This window comes from Anabrus simplex, chromosome 3, assembly GCF_040414725.1.
Source record: "Anabrus simplex isolate iqAnaSimp1 chromosome 3, ASM4041472v1, whole genome shotgun sequence".
In the NCBI taxonomy this organism is placed as follows: domain Eukaryota; kingdom Metazoa; phylum Arthropoda; class Insecta; order Orthoptera; family Tettigoniidae; genus Anabrus; species Anabrus simplex.
This window is the reverse complement of record NC_090267.1, coordinates 517,664,089-517,681,920: the sequence shown is the minus strand read 5'-3', so window position 1 is coordinate 517,681,920 and position 17,832 is coordinate 517,664,089. Positions and strand designations below refer to the sequence as shown.

General features: G+C 39.2%; 1 protein-coding gene across 1 annotated transcript; it reads left to right on the top strand.

Annotated features, from left to right (window-relative positions):
- The first annotated feature begins 9,913 nt into the window (after window positions 1-9,913).
- Window positions 9,914-16,185, top strand: Pka-C1 (Protein kinase, cAMP-dependent, catalytic subunit 1). Its single transcript, XM_067143694.2, has one exon. It carries the CDS (start codon window positions 10,265-10,267, stop codon window positions 11,324-11,326), a length of 1,062 nt encoding a protein of 353 aa, XP_066999795.1. The 5' UTR covers window positions 9,914-10,264; the 3' UTR covers window positions 11,327-16,185.
- The last annotated feature ends 1,647 nt before the right edge of the window (window positions 16,186-17,832 follow it).

The window sequence follows — 17,832 nt, the reverse complement described above, 5'->3', positions numbered from 1 at the left end:
CTTGACACATTCCGGTACGATAACACTAATCGACTGTTTGGATATTTTGAAAAGATATTGCAGACTAATGTTTGAATCACCGGTTGCTAGAAATCGTACTGTCACTCCCAGTCTCTCTTGCACCGATATAGCCTCTCTGAATGTGGTATCCTTCTTAGCAACTATAGGCCCTATCAAATTGATGAGGTGGGATCTCTCGCTGAGTCTGAGGGAAAAGCCAACTCTGGAGGGTAAACGGATTAAGAAAGAAAGACACATATTATTATTATTATTATTATTATTATTATTATTATTATTATTATTATTATTATTATTATTATTATTATTATTATTATTATTATGGAATTTCTAATATGTTTTCATGTAATGAGATACGTATTTCCGTTTCATTGCTGTCATTTTTATTCAATTAATGTGAGTATACCTATGTAGTATAACTTAACCTCTACAAATGATGTTATGGCATTAAATACATTGCAAAAATTATGTTGAAGATAACAACATTAATTTTTTGCCCATGTAAATTGTGGTTTATTGCGCGTTTCTCTTCTTTCTAAGACTGTACCCCGCTGTTAGTCCAACAACTACAACAGCTGTTTGCCTTTCCTCTATGTTAAAACGAAATGCTATCAAATCTTGCCAAATCTTTTCAAATCTTATCAAACCTTCAGCAATGTTGAACAGTCTTTGACAAGATTTGACAAATTTCTTGTGAAATGTTGAACTGACAGGAAAATGTAATGGTGTACAACACGCATAAGACAGTGGTATTTCCTGCCCCAGAAGTTTAGGCGTTGTTATAGATTAAATTTATGAATTAAATATAAGTCCGCACATTCCTCCACACCCTCCCCTAATTATTTAGATCACGAAATGAATGTAATAGAAAGACATGGAGGGGAAAAAAAGAAGTCTGCAGAGAATTACGACTTTCTTTCAAAGATGAAATGTGTATTTCGGCCAGTACACCGTTGTAAAATCTTATATACTGTATTAATATAATATTGTAAAACTAAAGTACAGAAAACCGTCGTCAAGCCTGAAAATCGCTGAGCAGGGTCGGCTACAGTCAATCACTTGTTTATTTTCACTTGATGAAAAACGTGTTGAATAATTGTTTTACTATGCTTTCACTACCCATATTACCGAGCGAGTTGGTCGTGCGGTTAGGGGCGTGTAGCTGTGAGCTTGCATCCGGAAGATGGTGAGTTCGAGCCCCACTCTCGGCAGCCCTGAAGATAGTTTTCCGTGGTTTCCCGTTTTCACAGCAGACAAATGCTGGGGCTGTACCTTAATTAAGGCCACGGCCACTTCCTTCCCACTCCTAGGCTTTTCCTATACCATCGTCGCCATAAGACCTATCTGTAAAAAAAACCTACCCATATTGAAATATTTAAACCTCCGACTTGATTGCCTAAGCGCGGAACTCGAAAACAAAAATCAACACAAAGCGTTGGAAACGGAAACGACGCCTTGGTCAGGTTTAGCAAGTAAAATGTTTACAATGCCCACTAACTGTCTGAAACTTCATGTTAGCCAGCAAATTTGAACCACCATGTGTAGTTCTACGTGAATATAGCAGAGTTTGCCACCATCGCCTATGTTTCCGTTTAGTTGCATAATGCAAATAAATATAGGCTGCTGCAGCTAAGTCCATCTTTCAAAGCTGCACTGTCTCAACTGGCGGAACGCTGGTAGGTTACGCGTTACGACCTGCGGCGCGGGGTAGAAAAGTTTACCTCGTAACCGCGGTGCGTAACATTGCCTCGTTTAACCTTGGCGCGCGACGTGGTTACGTTACGGAGTTAGGCGCGCATGTCTGTACCCGCCTTTAGCTTTATATTCTTTAGACCCATATAGTGTAAAATAACAAACGGGCTTAAGGATTTACTTTCTTACCTATTATATAATGCATGTTTCAATCTTACTGGATTTGGTATCTGTATTTTCATTCTTTTTAAGTTTCATGTTTAGTTGAATATTTTAATATTATGAAAACGTACTTAGTGCGCTCATAAACCTGTATTGTATTATAAGAAGACGCTACATAAAGGGGCTTTTCAGCCCCAGTGGCATGTAAATAATCATCAATAAATTCAATTCAATTCAATTCAATTCACAAGGCCCCTGTTGAGCATCGCAGATGAGGCCGTCTGGGCGAGGTACTGGTCCTCCTCCCCAGTTGGTATCCCCCGACCCAAAGTCTGAAGCTCCAGGACACTGCCCTTAAGGCGGGAGTCCGAGGGAAAACCGACCCTGGAGGGTAAACAGATTGATAATAATAATACACAGAAGAAGATACAAGTGAATTCTGTTGTATTCGGATTGCAGTACACTACAAAATCTCACATTAAAATACAAACAAGAACAATACGATCAAGGTCAACAGTTTTAGAGCGAATGGTACTTTCAGCTTACAATCTAAAATCGAACTTTTCGAGGCTTCTTAGAAAAAACGAAGGTCGATCAAATGTAAACGGGATTTTTGCTCCTGAATATCAACAGTTGGTTGGACTGGCCGCACCGTTAGGAGTGGGGAGATATTTCCCGCCGTTTCGTCAGTAACGCTCACGATGTCGGAGCAACAGGTGCGCCCCTCCACTGCGCAACGCATATCTTTAAAATTTCTTCTTCGTGAAGGAGTTACAGCGACGGAAATTTGCCAGAGATTGACTGCACAGTTCGGTGATCAAGCATTGTCAAGGACGCCTGGCATAAAAAGTTTAACGAAGGACGAGAACGTGTGGAAAATCGCCGTCCTCGGACCAGAATTACAGACGAAAACATTCGTGCGGTTTAATACTTCATTGCTGATTGATTTTTTTTACGTGAGCGACGCAGAATCAATGCTGCTTACTACTGCGAGCTGTTGAACAAGGCGAGGGTTGCATATCTCCGCAAAGGACAAGACCAACAGATTCGACAATGCGCGGCCCAATACTGTATCTCTAACCGTCTCCAAGCTACAGAAAATGCGCTGGATCATCCTCCTTACAGCCCGGAATTATCGCCCTACGATTTCCACTTGTTCGGGCCGCCTAAAGAACGATTTGAAGAGGACGAGAGTGTGGAAGACTGGCTGGTGACACGACGATGAGGCTGCGCATACGTTGGGACAAATGCATTTCCAAAGCAGGAAACTATGTGGAAAAATAAATTGTAATTGCCTTGTGTTTTTCAATAAATGATTTTTAAAATAAAAAACAAAATCCCGTTTATATTTGATCCACCCTCGGATATTCAAGATACCTGTTGGTTATGTCTCTGAACGTTTATTTATTTTATTCTCAGTATCCGTTTACTTTTCTAAAAGTGTCCATGCCCTAACCCTTCCTTATCAGGGGATAGCAACATGATCTTGAGGGATGTTGTGAACAATGTGTGGCACGTCTTGAACACACACACCCTGTATAACCACTGGTCTGCATTTAAGGCAGTCGCCCAAGTGGCAGATTCCCTATTTCTTGTTTACCTACCTTTTTAATAAATGATTGCAAAGAATGTGGAAATTTGTTGAACAACACCCTTGGCATATTATTCGATTAGGAACGACTGGGAAGTATAGCAACATAATTTCAGGCATTTCATTCTGCACCAAAAACCTAAATATAATGCTTATTGTTACTAAAATATGTTTACCATTTCATTCTATGTGACTGTACTTATGATGAACATATTAAGGGATATGGTGGGTATTTTGCCAAAAATTTGTCATTTTTATATTATTGTCATTTCTTGATATGCCAAATGTACTCTTTAAAGTGGTATATGAATTATGATGATATGATAACTACAAGCGTGCTTTTAAAAATAATTTATATGATGATGCACGCTAGATTTCTGCTGTGAGTAGACATGGCGGTCTCTTGCAAGTCACTTGACCAACGTTCTATTCAGTGGTACAATGCTAGGTATTTGTATTACTTAGGTAATGGTGACTCTAAGGCTTTCAAAGTGGTTCAGGATTCTAAACCCTATGGAAATGATGTAAATATAACCAAACTGGAATGTGTTGGTCACGTTCAGAAACGTATCGGGACAAGAGTGAGAAGAATAAAATCAAGCATGAAGGGAAAGAAACTTAGTGATGGTAGAACATTAGAGGGTAAGAACATATTGACTGATTCAGTCATTGATACCCTCCATAATTACTATGGTCTGGCATCAGGCAAAATACTGATAATGTGGAAGCAATGAGGGAAGCTATCTGGGCATCATATTTCAACATTTATTCCAGTAATGAAAATCCTGTACATGGCTTGTGCTCTTCAGGGACAGACAACTGGTGCAAATATAACAGGAGCAAAGTAACAGGGGAGAAATATAACCATCCTCATAATTTGCCACCAGTCATTATGGATGAAATCAAACCAATTGTCAGGGGTCTTTCTGACAAATATCTCCTGAAAAAATGCCTGCACGGCGGGACACAAAACCCAAACGAATGTGTCTATAGTGTCATCTGGAACCGCCTACCCAAAACAGTGTTTGTGGGTATCAGCACACTTCATTTCGGTGTATAAGATGCTGTTTCAAGTTTTAACCAGGGAAACATCACAAAGTGCAAAGTTCTGCAAGTGTTAGGGTTGAATGTTCGGTGTCATACTGTCGATGCAATGTTGTATAGAGACCTCGTAAGACGAAGGTCTGCTGAAAATACCATTAAAAAAGCTCTTCAAGCCAGAAAGGACAGGAGAGGTGCCTAGAAGAGACTGTGACGTACCCACTCTGCCCACAGATGTGTGACAAAATTATGACGTGGCATGTCACCTTAATGTTAATGTAAATAAATGATATTTCATTGTTTCTCCATAAACAATATCTTATGGGCGCCAGCCTTCAAGCTTATGGCTTGAAAACGATAGCTGATAATTAATAATAATAATAATAATAATAATAATAATCATCATCATCATCATAATAACACTTAATGAGACTCTCAAAACTCCCAGGGGTGAGGTGACGAAACACTATCCATTAAGTACACTAACTTGGTATTTAAGGATCATTAATAATAATTTCAGAAAATACAATTTAAAACAGCTATTTATTAAGGTGAAAAACGGGATGTAACGGCGTATTAACGAAATCTGAACTTACGGAAATAAAAGAAAAATTGAATGAAATTAACTCTAAGAAAATGAACTGTTGCGTGAAGACTTGCAGTAATTTATGCCATTAGCTCACCATTTGTAGACTGTGTTATGTAGAAGCTGATGATTGATGGATCTCCCGTACAGGCGGCGTCATATCTTGTGGATTCCAGTCCTACTTCTGCTTTTGTGCATGACACACTAGCTGTACTATGACTTTCCTGCTTTTAACACTTCCTACTGTACTCCTTACATAAGGTCGTAATGAGTCCTAATTTTAAAAGCAAAACCATCATGGGTTATGTTCATGGTGAGAATACATTTGTATTCTTCCGTATTACGTAACAGTAGCGTGACTAAATTCATAACAAAAGCTCTCCTGCCCTATAGTAATCAAAACCGGTCTCCCGTTGACTTTACCTTTCGTCATTGAGATAACAGGTCCCAATGAGAGTAACTTTTGACTACTCAGATGCGAAGTGAACTAAGTTAAGATCTTCTCCGATGTGCAGACGTAGAATCGTCGTAAGAGTGTCTTCCAAGAGTACGAGTGTGAATCTGAATCTGAAAGTAAGTGTCCTCTTCAGCTCTTGTCGTCGAGTATATAGCCTTCAAAATCTCCCACCATCAACCATATCACAATGTCCAGTAAGATTTGATGTACCATCCCTTCTCCTGTCCATTACTATGAATCCCTCACGTTGCTTCATTACGTCCATTCACATAGTCTGAACTTTCCCGCGGAAATGAAGCGTCAGGTAGCGATCTTCGAAAAGTAGGCGTTCACACGGTTTCAACTGTCTCTTCAGAAGGTGGAGAGGGTAAGGTCTCTCGTAAGCCTGATGACGTACATTTCCTGGTAATGGGCTGAAATTAGCCTGCTGACTCTTGGTCACCTCACTACGGCTATTGGAAAATTTACTGCAAGCTATTAATACGAATGATGTTGAAATACTTTACACAATAAGTTGTTCGTTCAGAATACGTTATAGCCGCGATACAAAGAAATGAAATGATGATGTGAAATGGATGATTAAAACCCTACACATATATACATATTAATTTAAAAATGACCTACCAATTAATTAATTAATTAATTATCACTTAATTATACAGTTCAAAAATTTAATACATGCCGTGATGTCCCAAACATCACAAGACTACAAGAGGAATTTGAAGAAGATCCAGATAATCCAAGCTATGGACCTGGCATGCATTGATGTGTTAACTCTGAAGCCCGTTTTCCGTAAGTTTACTTTTTTAATACTCAAGGTGCATTTTCTCACCCAGTTTTGAATATATGAACCTGAAATTTGTAGGACATGCTTACAAATACCTCTTTCAACTTTTGAAGCAATAGTTTTTAATTTATCTGTACATTACAGATTTTATTAGCAAAAATATATTCTAAAAATACCAAAAATATCTAGTTTCAAAATACAAAATAACATATTCCTTAATTAGGTCGTTATAAACGTGGATCAGACGGCAGCGCGTCGGCCTCTCACCGCTGGACTCCGTGGTTCAAATCCCGGTCACTCCATGTGAGATTTTGTGCTGGACAAAGCGGAGGCGGGACAGGTTTTTCTCCGGGTACTCCGGGTTTCCATGTCATATTTCATTCCTCCAACACTCTCCATTATCATTTAATGGCATTTATCATTCATTAATAATTACCTTGGGAGTGGCGACCCCATTGTAATAATAGCCTATATATGGTTTATTCATTACATCCCTGACCCGGTCAAAGACTGGAAAACAGGTTGTAGGTTTTCATTTTCATTCAGGTCGTTATAAAAATTATGCTTGTTTCAGTAGAAGACCAAGATATTCAACTATAAGCTGCAAACATTTGAAGTGTCTACCTCCAGTGGTTTTAGAGAAGAAGTACAATATAAACAGCCGATTTTATCATTGGAAGCATAGGGCATTCTATACTCCCTTAAACAAATAAATTAATCACATTCTGTTTAACAACAGGAACTAAATTGTGATTGGTTGGACAAACTGCTTGAGAAATGGGTTCCTTCCCCTTTTAAATGTGCATATCATAGGACACATATTTCAGGTTCCCTATGGGAATCAACATCTGTATTATCATAGGCATATTAAATATTCCTTTAAAACTCTTCCAATAACCCCGATTTAAACAATGAACAGACTGATTAGAAACTAATCAGAAATATAGAAAGATAACAACAGGCATTTTCATTCCGCACTAATAACCTGAATATAATGGTTATTGTAACTGAAATACATTTACTGTTTCATTCTGTGTGTTTGTAGTTATAATATAAACATAAAACAAAGAACGAATCACATGGTCTAGGTTCTGTTTAACAACAGAATGTACAATGTAACTGTTTGGAAAAAAATGATTTGCGAAATGGGCTCCTTGTAAAACAGAAACAACAGTGAAATTTTGCACTATTTAACGAACAAGATATTAGTATTCTTACAATAGTGGAGAATTTTGGTGAACAAATAGTAACACAGTTATACAAAACATTTCGTGTCGTTTGTTTTGCCACGTGCGGAACAACCGGGCAAGCACCCGCTCTTAACACTGACAGTGGTGATATTGATTTATGAGGAAGTACAAGCATCCGCTCTTAAAACTAACGGTAGTGATATTATTGATTTGTGAGGAAGTACCACTGGGCAACAATCCTCGCTGAATACTGTTAGTGGTAGTTTTCATTGCTATTTTAATAGGAAGGACAACTGAACAACCATCTTTTCTTTTTTTTTTTTACAATTGGCTTTAAGTCGCACCGACACAGTTAGGTCTCATGGCCAGCATGGCATAGGAACGGTCTAGGAATCGGAAGAAAACGGCCGTGACCTTAAATTAAGGTACAGACCCAGCAATTGCCTGGTGTGAAAATGGGAAACCACGGAAAACCATCCTCAGGGCTGCCGACAGTGGGCATCGAACCCACTATCTCTCGAATGCGAAGTCACAGCTGCGCGCCCCTAACCGCACGGTTAACTCACTCGGCGATCAAGCATTCTATATTAACACTAATGGTGGTGGTTTTGATTATTATTTTAACAATTATGCAACCATCCTCTCTTAACATTAATCAGAGGAAGAGGTCCGGTTGGAATAATTAAGGTATTGGCAAACGAAAGGGTAGGCCAAGAAGAGCCTCTTTGCGCCTTGCAAACCTGATATTGTCGGGGTCGCAGGGGAACAAGAGTTTACCAAGATGAAAGCAAGGATACTGGCACAAGTAAATGGTAGCTATGGAAACCGTGGTCGTCAACCCACGCTTCCCCCTGTTCTAATGAAAGTATTGTCAGAAAAAGTGGGAAGAAAGGTTTCCAAAATATGCACAAAAAGGTGTTGATGAAATCAGGTTATTAAGGTTTAAACCAGTTACATGAACTTTCCTTCCCCATTCATTGGATTCGAATAATTAATAAACTTGTTATAATGGATTGTTCACAACATTTCAATGTTTTTGACAGTAAATCGCTGGCGCTTTCAGCTCGGTACAGAGAAACTCCGCTCGACATCTACAGAAACCAATCGGGCGTATCTTGTCAGCACTCGCAAATGGGAGTTTTTTCAAATTTAATTCGAATTTGTCTTTAGCAAATCTATGGACCTTGTTCATCAACTTCCTCCCAGACTCTGAATCACATCATCCAAATACTTGTAGCCATGCGTTCCAACTCTAGGTCTTTGTGGTTGAGTAATTGTTGGGCCTGCCTGATGACTTCTGCGTCCGTGGAGTGGTGGTGGTGGTGGTGGTGGTGATTATTGCTTTGAAAGGAAGTACAACTAGGCAACCATCCTCTATATAACACTATGTATGTTGGGCATTCAGACCAAAGGCTGGTTTGATCCTCTACAGCTCCACCAACAGCTGTCATAGATAGTCTAGGTGTCACTGAAGAGGCATACTAGGGAAATGAGGAGTTTCCCGTTGCTTTCCGCAATGAGCCAGAAGTTGCTATTACATATCAGTCTGCCAAGCCCACTGAAATGCATGCACCAACCGACCCTATGAGCAATATTTTCAGACCATTCATAACAGGGATAATCAGAAAGAAAAATAGAAGGGATCCAACATTTTGAAAAATGAATGTATCGGCCGAAGGGAAACTAGGGCCACGAAAGGCGTGATAATGAAAGACTCCCTACGCCTCGAGCACTCTAATACCGTCTCGGTCGGAAAAGAACAAGACTTGACCAAAAAAGGTCGGATATGATAGATTAAAGTGAGGAGTCTGCCACAAGTAAGTGGAAGCAATGCCAAGACTCAGTTAAGGGCCTTGTGGTCGCCAACCCACACTCCCAAGTTGACAGCCCCTGGGGCTCCTTTTAGTCGCCTCTTACGACAGGCAGGGGATACCGTTGGTGTTATTCTACACCCCCCCCCCCCGCGCACACACACAGGTGTCGTCCGTTGAGTCTAAGGCACGAATGAAGCATTCGATTTCATCGAAGTTTTCACCAAGAAGTGTTGAAGAGAAAACATGTTCTCTCTAATTTTTAAAAACCCATATTATTATTATTATTATTATTATTATTATTAAATAAACGAGAAGAGAAAACGAGTAGTTTTAAGATTCTGGTATGTGCTGATAGTTCGCTAAAATATGTTTATGAAATTGAAATTCGCGGCGGAGTATCAGAAATGAAGGTTGACTTTAATAATCGACGCGAGATAGATCGATAATTGGTTTGTGGAGAGAACAAGATAATTCTCAGTACTGCCATAGGCAGCAGTAATATGCAGTAATACCCATCAACCCATATGAAGTAGTGAGCTCCTGCCATCTAGCGGCAGAGTTTTGCACTTTCAATTTACTTGACCTGTCTCCATCTTCTTGTCCATGATAGAAAATCCGGGACACGGGAGGCCATTTTAGCATCTTGCAGATTTGTGTCCTTCGAATAAAATTGTTTTTATTTGTGTGTGGACTTTGTATTTGTGCTGAAGATAAACGTGTAACAACAGTATTGACTGTGTGAAGATGAGTGTGCTACTGCAATGGTTGTGTTAACGAGGTAGGTGGTCTAGGAGCATAGAAACTGACCTCCGCCTATTGCGGATTCAATTTTACTGATAATTCCGGAGCCCTTGGTTCTGGCAGAACGGTGCAGAGGGGGGTGTTCGAAGCCATCGAGAGCCCTGGCAGATTTAAAAGTTAAAAACATGGGCAACAATGCCGCTACGGCTAACAAGAAGGTCGACTCTGCGGAAAGTGTCAAGGAATTTCTGGACCAAGCGAAAGAGGATTTTGAAGAGAAGTGGAAAAAGAATCCGACGAATACAGCCGGTTTGGATGATTTCGAACGAATAAAGACTTTGGGAACGGGCTCGTTCGGAAGGGTTATGATAGTACAACACAAGCCGACAAAAGAATATTTTGCAATGAAAATATTAGATAAGCAGAAGGTGGTGAAATTGAAACAGGTTGAACATACATTGAATGAAAAGAGAATTCTCCAGGCCATCAGTTTTCCTTTTCTGGTAAGCTTGAAATATCATTTTAAGGACAATTCCAATTTGTATATGGTGCTAGAATATGTACCAGGTGGGGAAATGTTTTCACACCTTCGAAAGGTGGGTCGTTTCAGTGAGCCCCATTCTCGGTTTTATGCAGCTCAGATAGTACTAGCGTTTGAGTACTTGCATTACCTGGATCTGATTTACCGTGATCTTAAGCCTGAGAACTTGCTTATAGATTCCCAGGGATATCTCAAGGTCACAGATTTTGGGTTTGCTAAACGAGTCAAAGGGCGAACCTGGACACTCTGCGGCACTCCTGAGTATCTTGCTCCTGAGATTATTTTGAGCAAGGGCTATAACAAGGCAGTGGACTGGTGGGCCTTGGGGGTGTTGGTGTATGAGATGGCAGCTGGTTATCCGCCCTTCTTTGCGGACCAGCCCATTCAGATCTACGAGAAGATTGTGTCGGGCAAGGTGCGTTTCCCATCACACTTTGGTTCGGACCTGAAAGATCTTCTCCGAAACTTGCTGCAAGTGGACCTGACGAAGCGGTATGGCAACTTGAAGAATGGAGTGAACGACATCAAGGGGCATAAGTGGTTTGCGTCTACTGACTGGATTGCTGTGTTCCAGAAGAAGATAGAGGCGCCGTTCATCCCACGCTGCAAGGGACCAGGTGATACGAGTAATTTTGACGACTACGAGGAGGAGGCATTAAGAATCTCATCTACAGAGAAGTGTGCCAAGGAGTTTGCCGAGTTTTGAACTGTCGTCGTCATCCGCTTGTAAGAACCCCGTAATCGAGAACTTGGTGTCATTCAAAACACAGGTACAAGTCTGTTTTCACTTCCTCATTTAGTAGAACCAGTTTTTTGCTCATAAGTCAGGTTAGATGAAAAGGTTTCATGTTTTAGGTATATTTTTCAAGTGAAATGTTTCAAGTAGGGACTTGGTTAGGTGGAGAAATGTCAATAGATGTGCAGATGTAAATCCCTCCTTCTGTTAGAGCTTGCTCGCAAGAGCCTTGCGGACTGTGTTATCTATGCAGACTGCACAGTTCATCTTTGTCGTCAGTGGAATTGTCTTAATGAAGATATTCAGTGCACTTATTTGGCAATTGGGGTATTCAGCTATTCCTGCCACATTTAATTTTTAGGGTTTTACAAGTCTTGGAATGTGAAAGCAGACTGTAAATAGTTTATTTTAATTGTTTGGGAGGGCGGTCTGAATAGTATGTAAGTTGTGAGAGCAGATCGATAACTGCATAAAAAGCAGGGTGCGAGAGACTGATTTGTTCTCCTTATGGTTGCAAGCAGTCATGTATTTTTGTCATTTCTTATAGCTTATCACAAGTTAACGCTAATTTGTGATACTTAACTGTGATTATATCTCAAGTACTTTGTGTTTAAACGTTCTATGTTTTACATTATCTTTCTCTCTTTAAAAAAAAAAAAATGTAGCTTTGTTGCTCGTGCACGTATTCAACCAGCCTCATTAACAGTATTTTTATTGCTGTGGTGTCACTTTGGCAAGGCTATTTTAAAGAAGTATAACTTGCCATTCACGAAACATTACAGTGTAATCGACAGGTTGTTGAAATAAATGCTTCTCAGTTTTGACTCGCACCCTGCAGTTACCCGCAGCAAGTTCCTTGTAGAGCTTCTAAACAAAGCAAGATGGAGATTAAATGAAGGCAGCCGGTTTATATCCATGTGTCAGCTACGGACAGCTCGCAGTATTTGTTAATATTTTTAAAAAGATAATTGTGGGTTTATCGCCCCTTGTTAATTGTGATCTGAATATGCAATAGTCTCAGGCATAGTTTTGAGTTTCTAACAGTTATATTGGTCGTGGACTTTATGTTTAAGGAATTCTTTGGTCCCTTTTTTTAATTTTATTTAATATTTTACTGTCGTTAAAAGATTGCGATAATTGATGGATCTGTAAGGTTATTAATGTATTACGTGTGTCGGCCGATGTGTTACTGTAAGTGACCCTAGCCCTAGTTTCATGAGTACGTCAAGATAAGTTCATCATGGAACTGTATATAAATATTTCCCTAATTCTATTAATTGTGTAATAGAACTTTTATCATATTTCTTTTAAAAGGAAACACCCATAGGATGGTATATTCTACAACAACAAATTTCAACACTTACATGCACTGTTAATTTAGGTATTAGAATATATTGTAAATACCGTATAAGAAGTAAAATTATTACTATTTGCATGTACTGAATGTACTTAAAAAAAATCAATCTAGAACTTTGTATATTAATGTTGCCAAAAATAAAAAACACTGCTGTGCTGAAATTATTTTACATAATAGTATATTTTTATGGCTTTAATTAGAATATTTGGCAGTGTAAATGATGGCATGCAAATTGAATCTATCTGTATCAATATCTTTTTTTAATTTTTATTTTTGTTGTTGAAATGCTTGAAAAGCATTTGTCAGTGATAGTGATATCTGTGCTTGACACCCCCCCAGGCCCCTTTCTCAATGCTGGTACATGGTGGCATGGATTGGACATTGTCAGTCTATTTGCTCTCATTATCTTCTGTAGGAAGTGTCATGTTGTCATTGTTTTCCTGCTGTGCTGTCAGTTTTTGTTGTTGTTGATAATTTTTAACTAAACTTCTAAAGAATATTGTCTATGTATTTAGCTCTGTTCTTCAGTCTGTAAGACTGAAAGTCATATACAAGTCAAATATATTTACAGATGATTTTAAAAAATGGAAGTTAAGTACGGTAACAGAATGAATGGTTTTGTGATGAATGTTTACATGCATAGAGAAATGTTTTATCTGTTTTTTCAGCTTGTTCTGCTGTTTGTTAGTTTTGTTTAATACAAGGAGAAGGGCAGCTTAAAGAGAATTAAGATTGTAATTTGTCTCTTCTTTGCCTGTTTTTATATCATTTATCATTTTGAAGACATATTGAAAATCATCGCACTTGTTACATGAATTCATTAACACGTCATATATATAGTATTGAACAGTCTGTGCAGTTGGTAAACAGCGAAGTGAGGTTTTGCTAACTCTGTTCCGTTTTGTAGGAACGGATGTATGTTGGTGTGCCTTCCATTATTAGAGTTGGCAGATTATATACTTCAGGTCAGAGGGTGAACCAAGTTCATGCATGGGGTTTCCAATATGCTCACTTTCTTGTAGAAATAATTATTGTAACTCTTTTTTTTTTTTTTTAGAAGTGTCTATGAATATTTTACGCTAATGCTCTTTTGAAGGAAGGCACATGTTGTTTTTATGTATTTAAACTGGAATTGCTGTCGACTACAAAGATGAGCAGTACAGCAATTAACATTCAGAAGGTATTTGACAGTTGACAGAGCATTGCTATTCACTTATGGAATGTACACTCCTGGCAAAAGAAGTGAGAAAACTAGTTGCAAGACAGCAAGTTGGAGACAATTTTCTTTTGTTGCAAGCACTATGGAATTAATAAAATTTACAATGACCCTCTTGTTACGGCTAGTGATAGGCTGAATGTCTTAATTTCATCCTGATTTTTGTGGATTTAGTCCGGGGTCAGACCGAAAGCAGTTAGGAGTGATAAAATGTTACGGCCTTATTTAGATTGATTCTGTTTGTATTCTTTGCTGTGTTAGCCCTCCAGTCTTGGGCTAGCAGACCCATGTTCAGTTCCCAGCCAGGTCAAGGATTTTTACTTGGATGAGAGGGCTTGTTTGAGGGTCAGTCGACCTACATGAGAACAGTTGAGGAGCTCTCTGACGATTAGATAGCAACCCCAGTCTTGAAAGCCAACAATATGGCCGAGATTATGGTGGTGATTATCTATCTATCTATCCATCCATCCTCTATTAACACCAATCAGAGAGAATAACTGGAGGGGATCTGATACTTCGAAAAATGAAGCTATCGACCAAAGAAAGACAAGGGCCATGAAGGGTGTGAAAATGGACTCCCTAGTCCTCGAGTGCTCTAATACCATCGGGGTCAGAAAAGAACGAGAGTTGTCAAGGGTGATTCAATAGGATAGGTGAAAATGAGGATCCTGGCACAAGTAAATGGAAGCAATACCAGGACTCAGCTCAGGGCCCCGTGGTCACCAACCCATGCTCCCAAGTGAAGAGCTCTTGGGGACCCTTTTAGTCGCCTCTTACAACAGGCAAGGGTGTTATTCTACTGCCCCCACCCACAGGGGGATGAGAAGATTAATCTCCAGGGCTTTGGACTGTTTGGTGGTGGCCACTAGCCCATCAGGGCTATAATTATATGGGATTGGTTTGTTTTATTTTTGTCTTCCCTGTTATTATTCCATTCTTTAACTGCTGGTATGGAACATTACTTGAAATTGTATTTTCTCTGATCTTTATCTTTCTATAACCACATAACCTCTGATGGTGCTATTTGGGGATCCAACCAGCCTTTGGGCTGATAACCTAACAAACATTCAGTTGGTAAGTAGACTGCTGTGTGGTCTTTCCTTCCATATATTTTATTCCGTATTTCAAATGATTCAGAGGCCAAGGTTTTTTCATGAATTGTGATGATTAATTCAAAGTTTCCTTTTATGAATATCATCCAAACTTGGCTGTTGTAGCTTCTGTAGTACTTTCCTTCTGTTGGAAATATGACGTGATTTGATTACTTCTGATAGGTTTAGGTTGCATATTGGTAAACTGAGTGAACTATACCTATAGGGAGCAGGCAAGTTGGCCGTGCGGTTAGGGGCGTGCAGCTGTGAGCTTGCATCCAGGAGATAGTGGGTTCGAACCCCACTCTTGGCAGCCCTTAAGATAGTTTTCCGTGGTTTCCTATTTTCACACCAGGCTGTAGCTTAATTCAGGTGATATCCCATCATCACGAGAAGACCTATCTGTTACAAGTAACTAGAAGTAGAAAGGTCAGTCAAGCTAGCATTGCTGGAACAGCCCGACATACTTAACACTCACCGTATGAATAAAACTCGACCATTTCTTCGAACAGATGTTTCAACAGGGTTAATAACACCCACTCAACCATCTTTTGGATCCAGTTGATTACCGTACTAACATAACTAAACACCGACATCAGCTAGCTTTGACACAACATTCTATCATTAGCAACGTCTCCACAAGTCCGATCTTCTATTCTACGACTTTCTGATAAATCAGCCGTACATATTTTAATACATTTGGTACGTGCACACTTCTGTTTTAAATAACTGACATTGATTTTACTATAAACTTGAACTCATGCTATGGCAATGGAGTAAACATCCCCCCTTGGATATTGTGCTTTTACACTCAAGGTTGTCACAGTCCTAATGATGTGTAAGAAGAGGATCCATTTTGGTTTTAAACGCTCAAATGTTCATGATTAACTACGTTATAATCTTCAAAAACTGTTAATTCACAGTATATTTTTAACATACTTTCTGTGCAGTACCCCTATTTTAGATGTTATAGTACAACATTTTATGAGATCATTGTCCAACATTTTACTCTATAGTTTATAAGATCAGAAAGATCACGTATCCATTAAATTTTAAGATTGATATAGGCTGATGATGCCCGTAAAAATAGAGTGAAACATGTACCTATGACTTTTATGTATTATGTATAAATTTTAACCACATGAAATAGTGGATTGTATTGTATTATATTACCGGGCGAGTTGGCCGTGCGCGTAGAGGCGCGTGGCTGTGAGCTTGCATCCGGGAGATAGTAGGTTCGAATCCCACTATCGGCAGCCCTGAAAATGGTTTTCCGTGGTTTCCCATTTTCACACCAGGCAAATGCTGGGGCTGTACCTTAATTAAGGCCACGGCCGCTTCCTTCCAAATCCTAGGCCTTTCCTACCCCATCGTCGCCATAAGACCTATCTGTGTCGGTGCGACGTAAAGCCCCTAGCAAAAAAAAAAAAAAAATGTATTATATTGAAAAGGTGGATCTATAAATATTACAATAATATTTGTGATATAAGACCTATCTGTGTCAGTGTGACATTAAACAAATTGTATTTTTTTTAAACTAAAGGGGTTGTAGTTGAGTGGTTTTGGAAATTTGGGACCTTGAAGCATTCCTAAGATAAGTTTATTCCTTTCCTCATTAACTTGGGATTACATCTTGCAGCTGCATAGCTTCTGTTTCTTTACATTTTTGAAGAAACAAACCAAGGCACTTTGATTTAAACTAGCTTACATTTGTTCAGCACAGAGGCTGGTTGGATCACCAACAGCTGCACCTTATGCTAGCTTAGGCATAGATGAAGAGGCATAATATGGAAATGAGGATCTAGATGGTTTCCTGTTTTGTTATGATACTGTTGTAATATAGGAGGTGAAGAGCGGATTCATCTTGCGTATAAGAAGGGAGAATACACATTCCACACAGTCAGTTTTACTTTTGTTAGTCTTTTAAGATGGGAGAGTGGGAGTAACAAATGAAGTTTACCTGAATTTTGGAAATTGTTTGTTCCTCAGGGCACTGCCGTTTAACAGTAAGCAATTACAAATTTATTTCCAACTCATTGCAGTACTGTTGGGCAAAATAGCCTTGCGATGGCGTATTGTCTTTTGAAAATGTGTATTTTTCTAGCACTTTTCATTTCCTCCATTGCTGGTAATGATAAAATTAAATAATTGAGGAAATATTGTTTACATTTTGCATCTCCATTGAAAAGTGGGATAATTAGTTCCAACATTTTTCTTGGGGCTTTGAGACAGTTGTGTGAAAACTGGGATGTTTAGTCACATGCTGAATATTTGTAACAAATTCAATTCTGGGGTGAAGCCAATTATCATTTTACGTACAGGCGCATGTAAGTGCTATTAGATATATTCATTAGGATATGAGGAGCAAGTTAAGGTGCGAAAATACTTACTTGGCACAATTACTGAGATATAAAATACCATGTAGGTACGTTAACGATGTGATGTGCAATGTAGCATTACAAAAATAGTTTGGGGTGGGAAGACTTGGGGAAAAAGGAGACGAGCTGCTCATCTAAGGGGTACGTAATACCAATATAAATGGTCCATTATTGGACATTATAAATTTTCCAGCTAACTCATTCCTGGTTGCCAGCGTTTTGCTCCCGTGTGCTAGGTTGGGCTCGTCAGTTGGTACCTAGCACACCTACCAAGACGAACGGCTAGTGCATACCATGGAGGCCACTGCGTAGGCTACTTGAAGCCACCGGCAGTGCCAGTGCACTATGAGAGATTTTGTCTCACTACCGAAAATTGATGCCTGCTTGGCCATCAGATTCCCTGTGGGAATCAACATCTATATCATAAGGGGTAT

What these genes read in the sequence shown, in the direction of transcription:
- Pka-C1 (XM_067143694.2), top strand. Translation starts at nt 10,265, where the DNA reads ATGGGCAACAATGCCGCTACGGCTAACAAGAAGGTCGACTCTGCGGAA.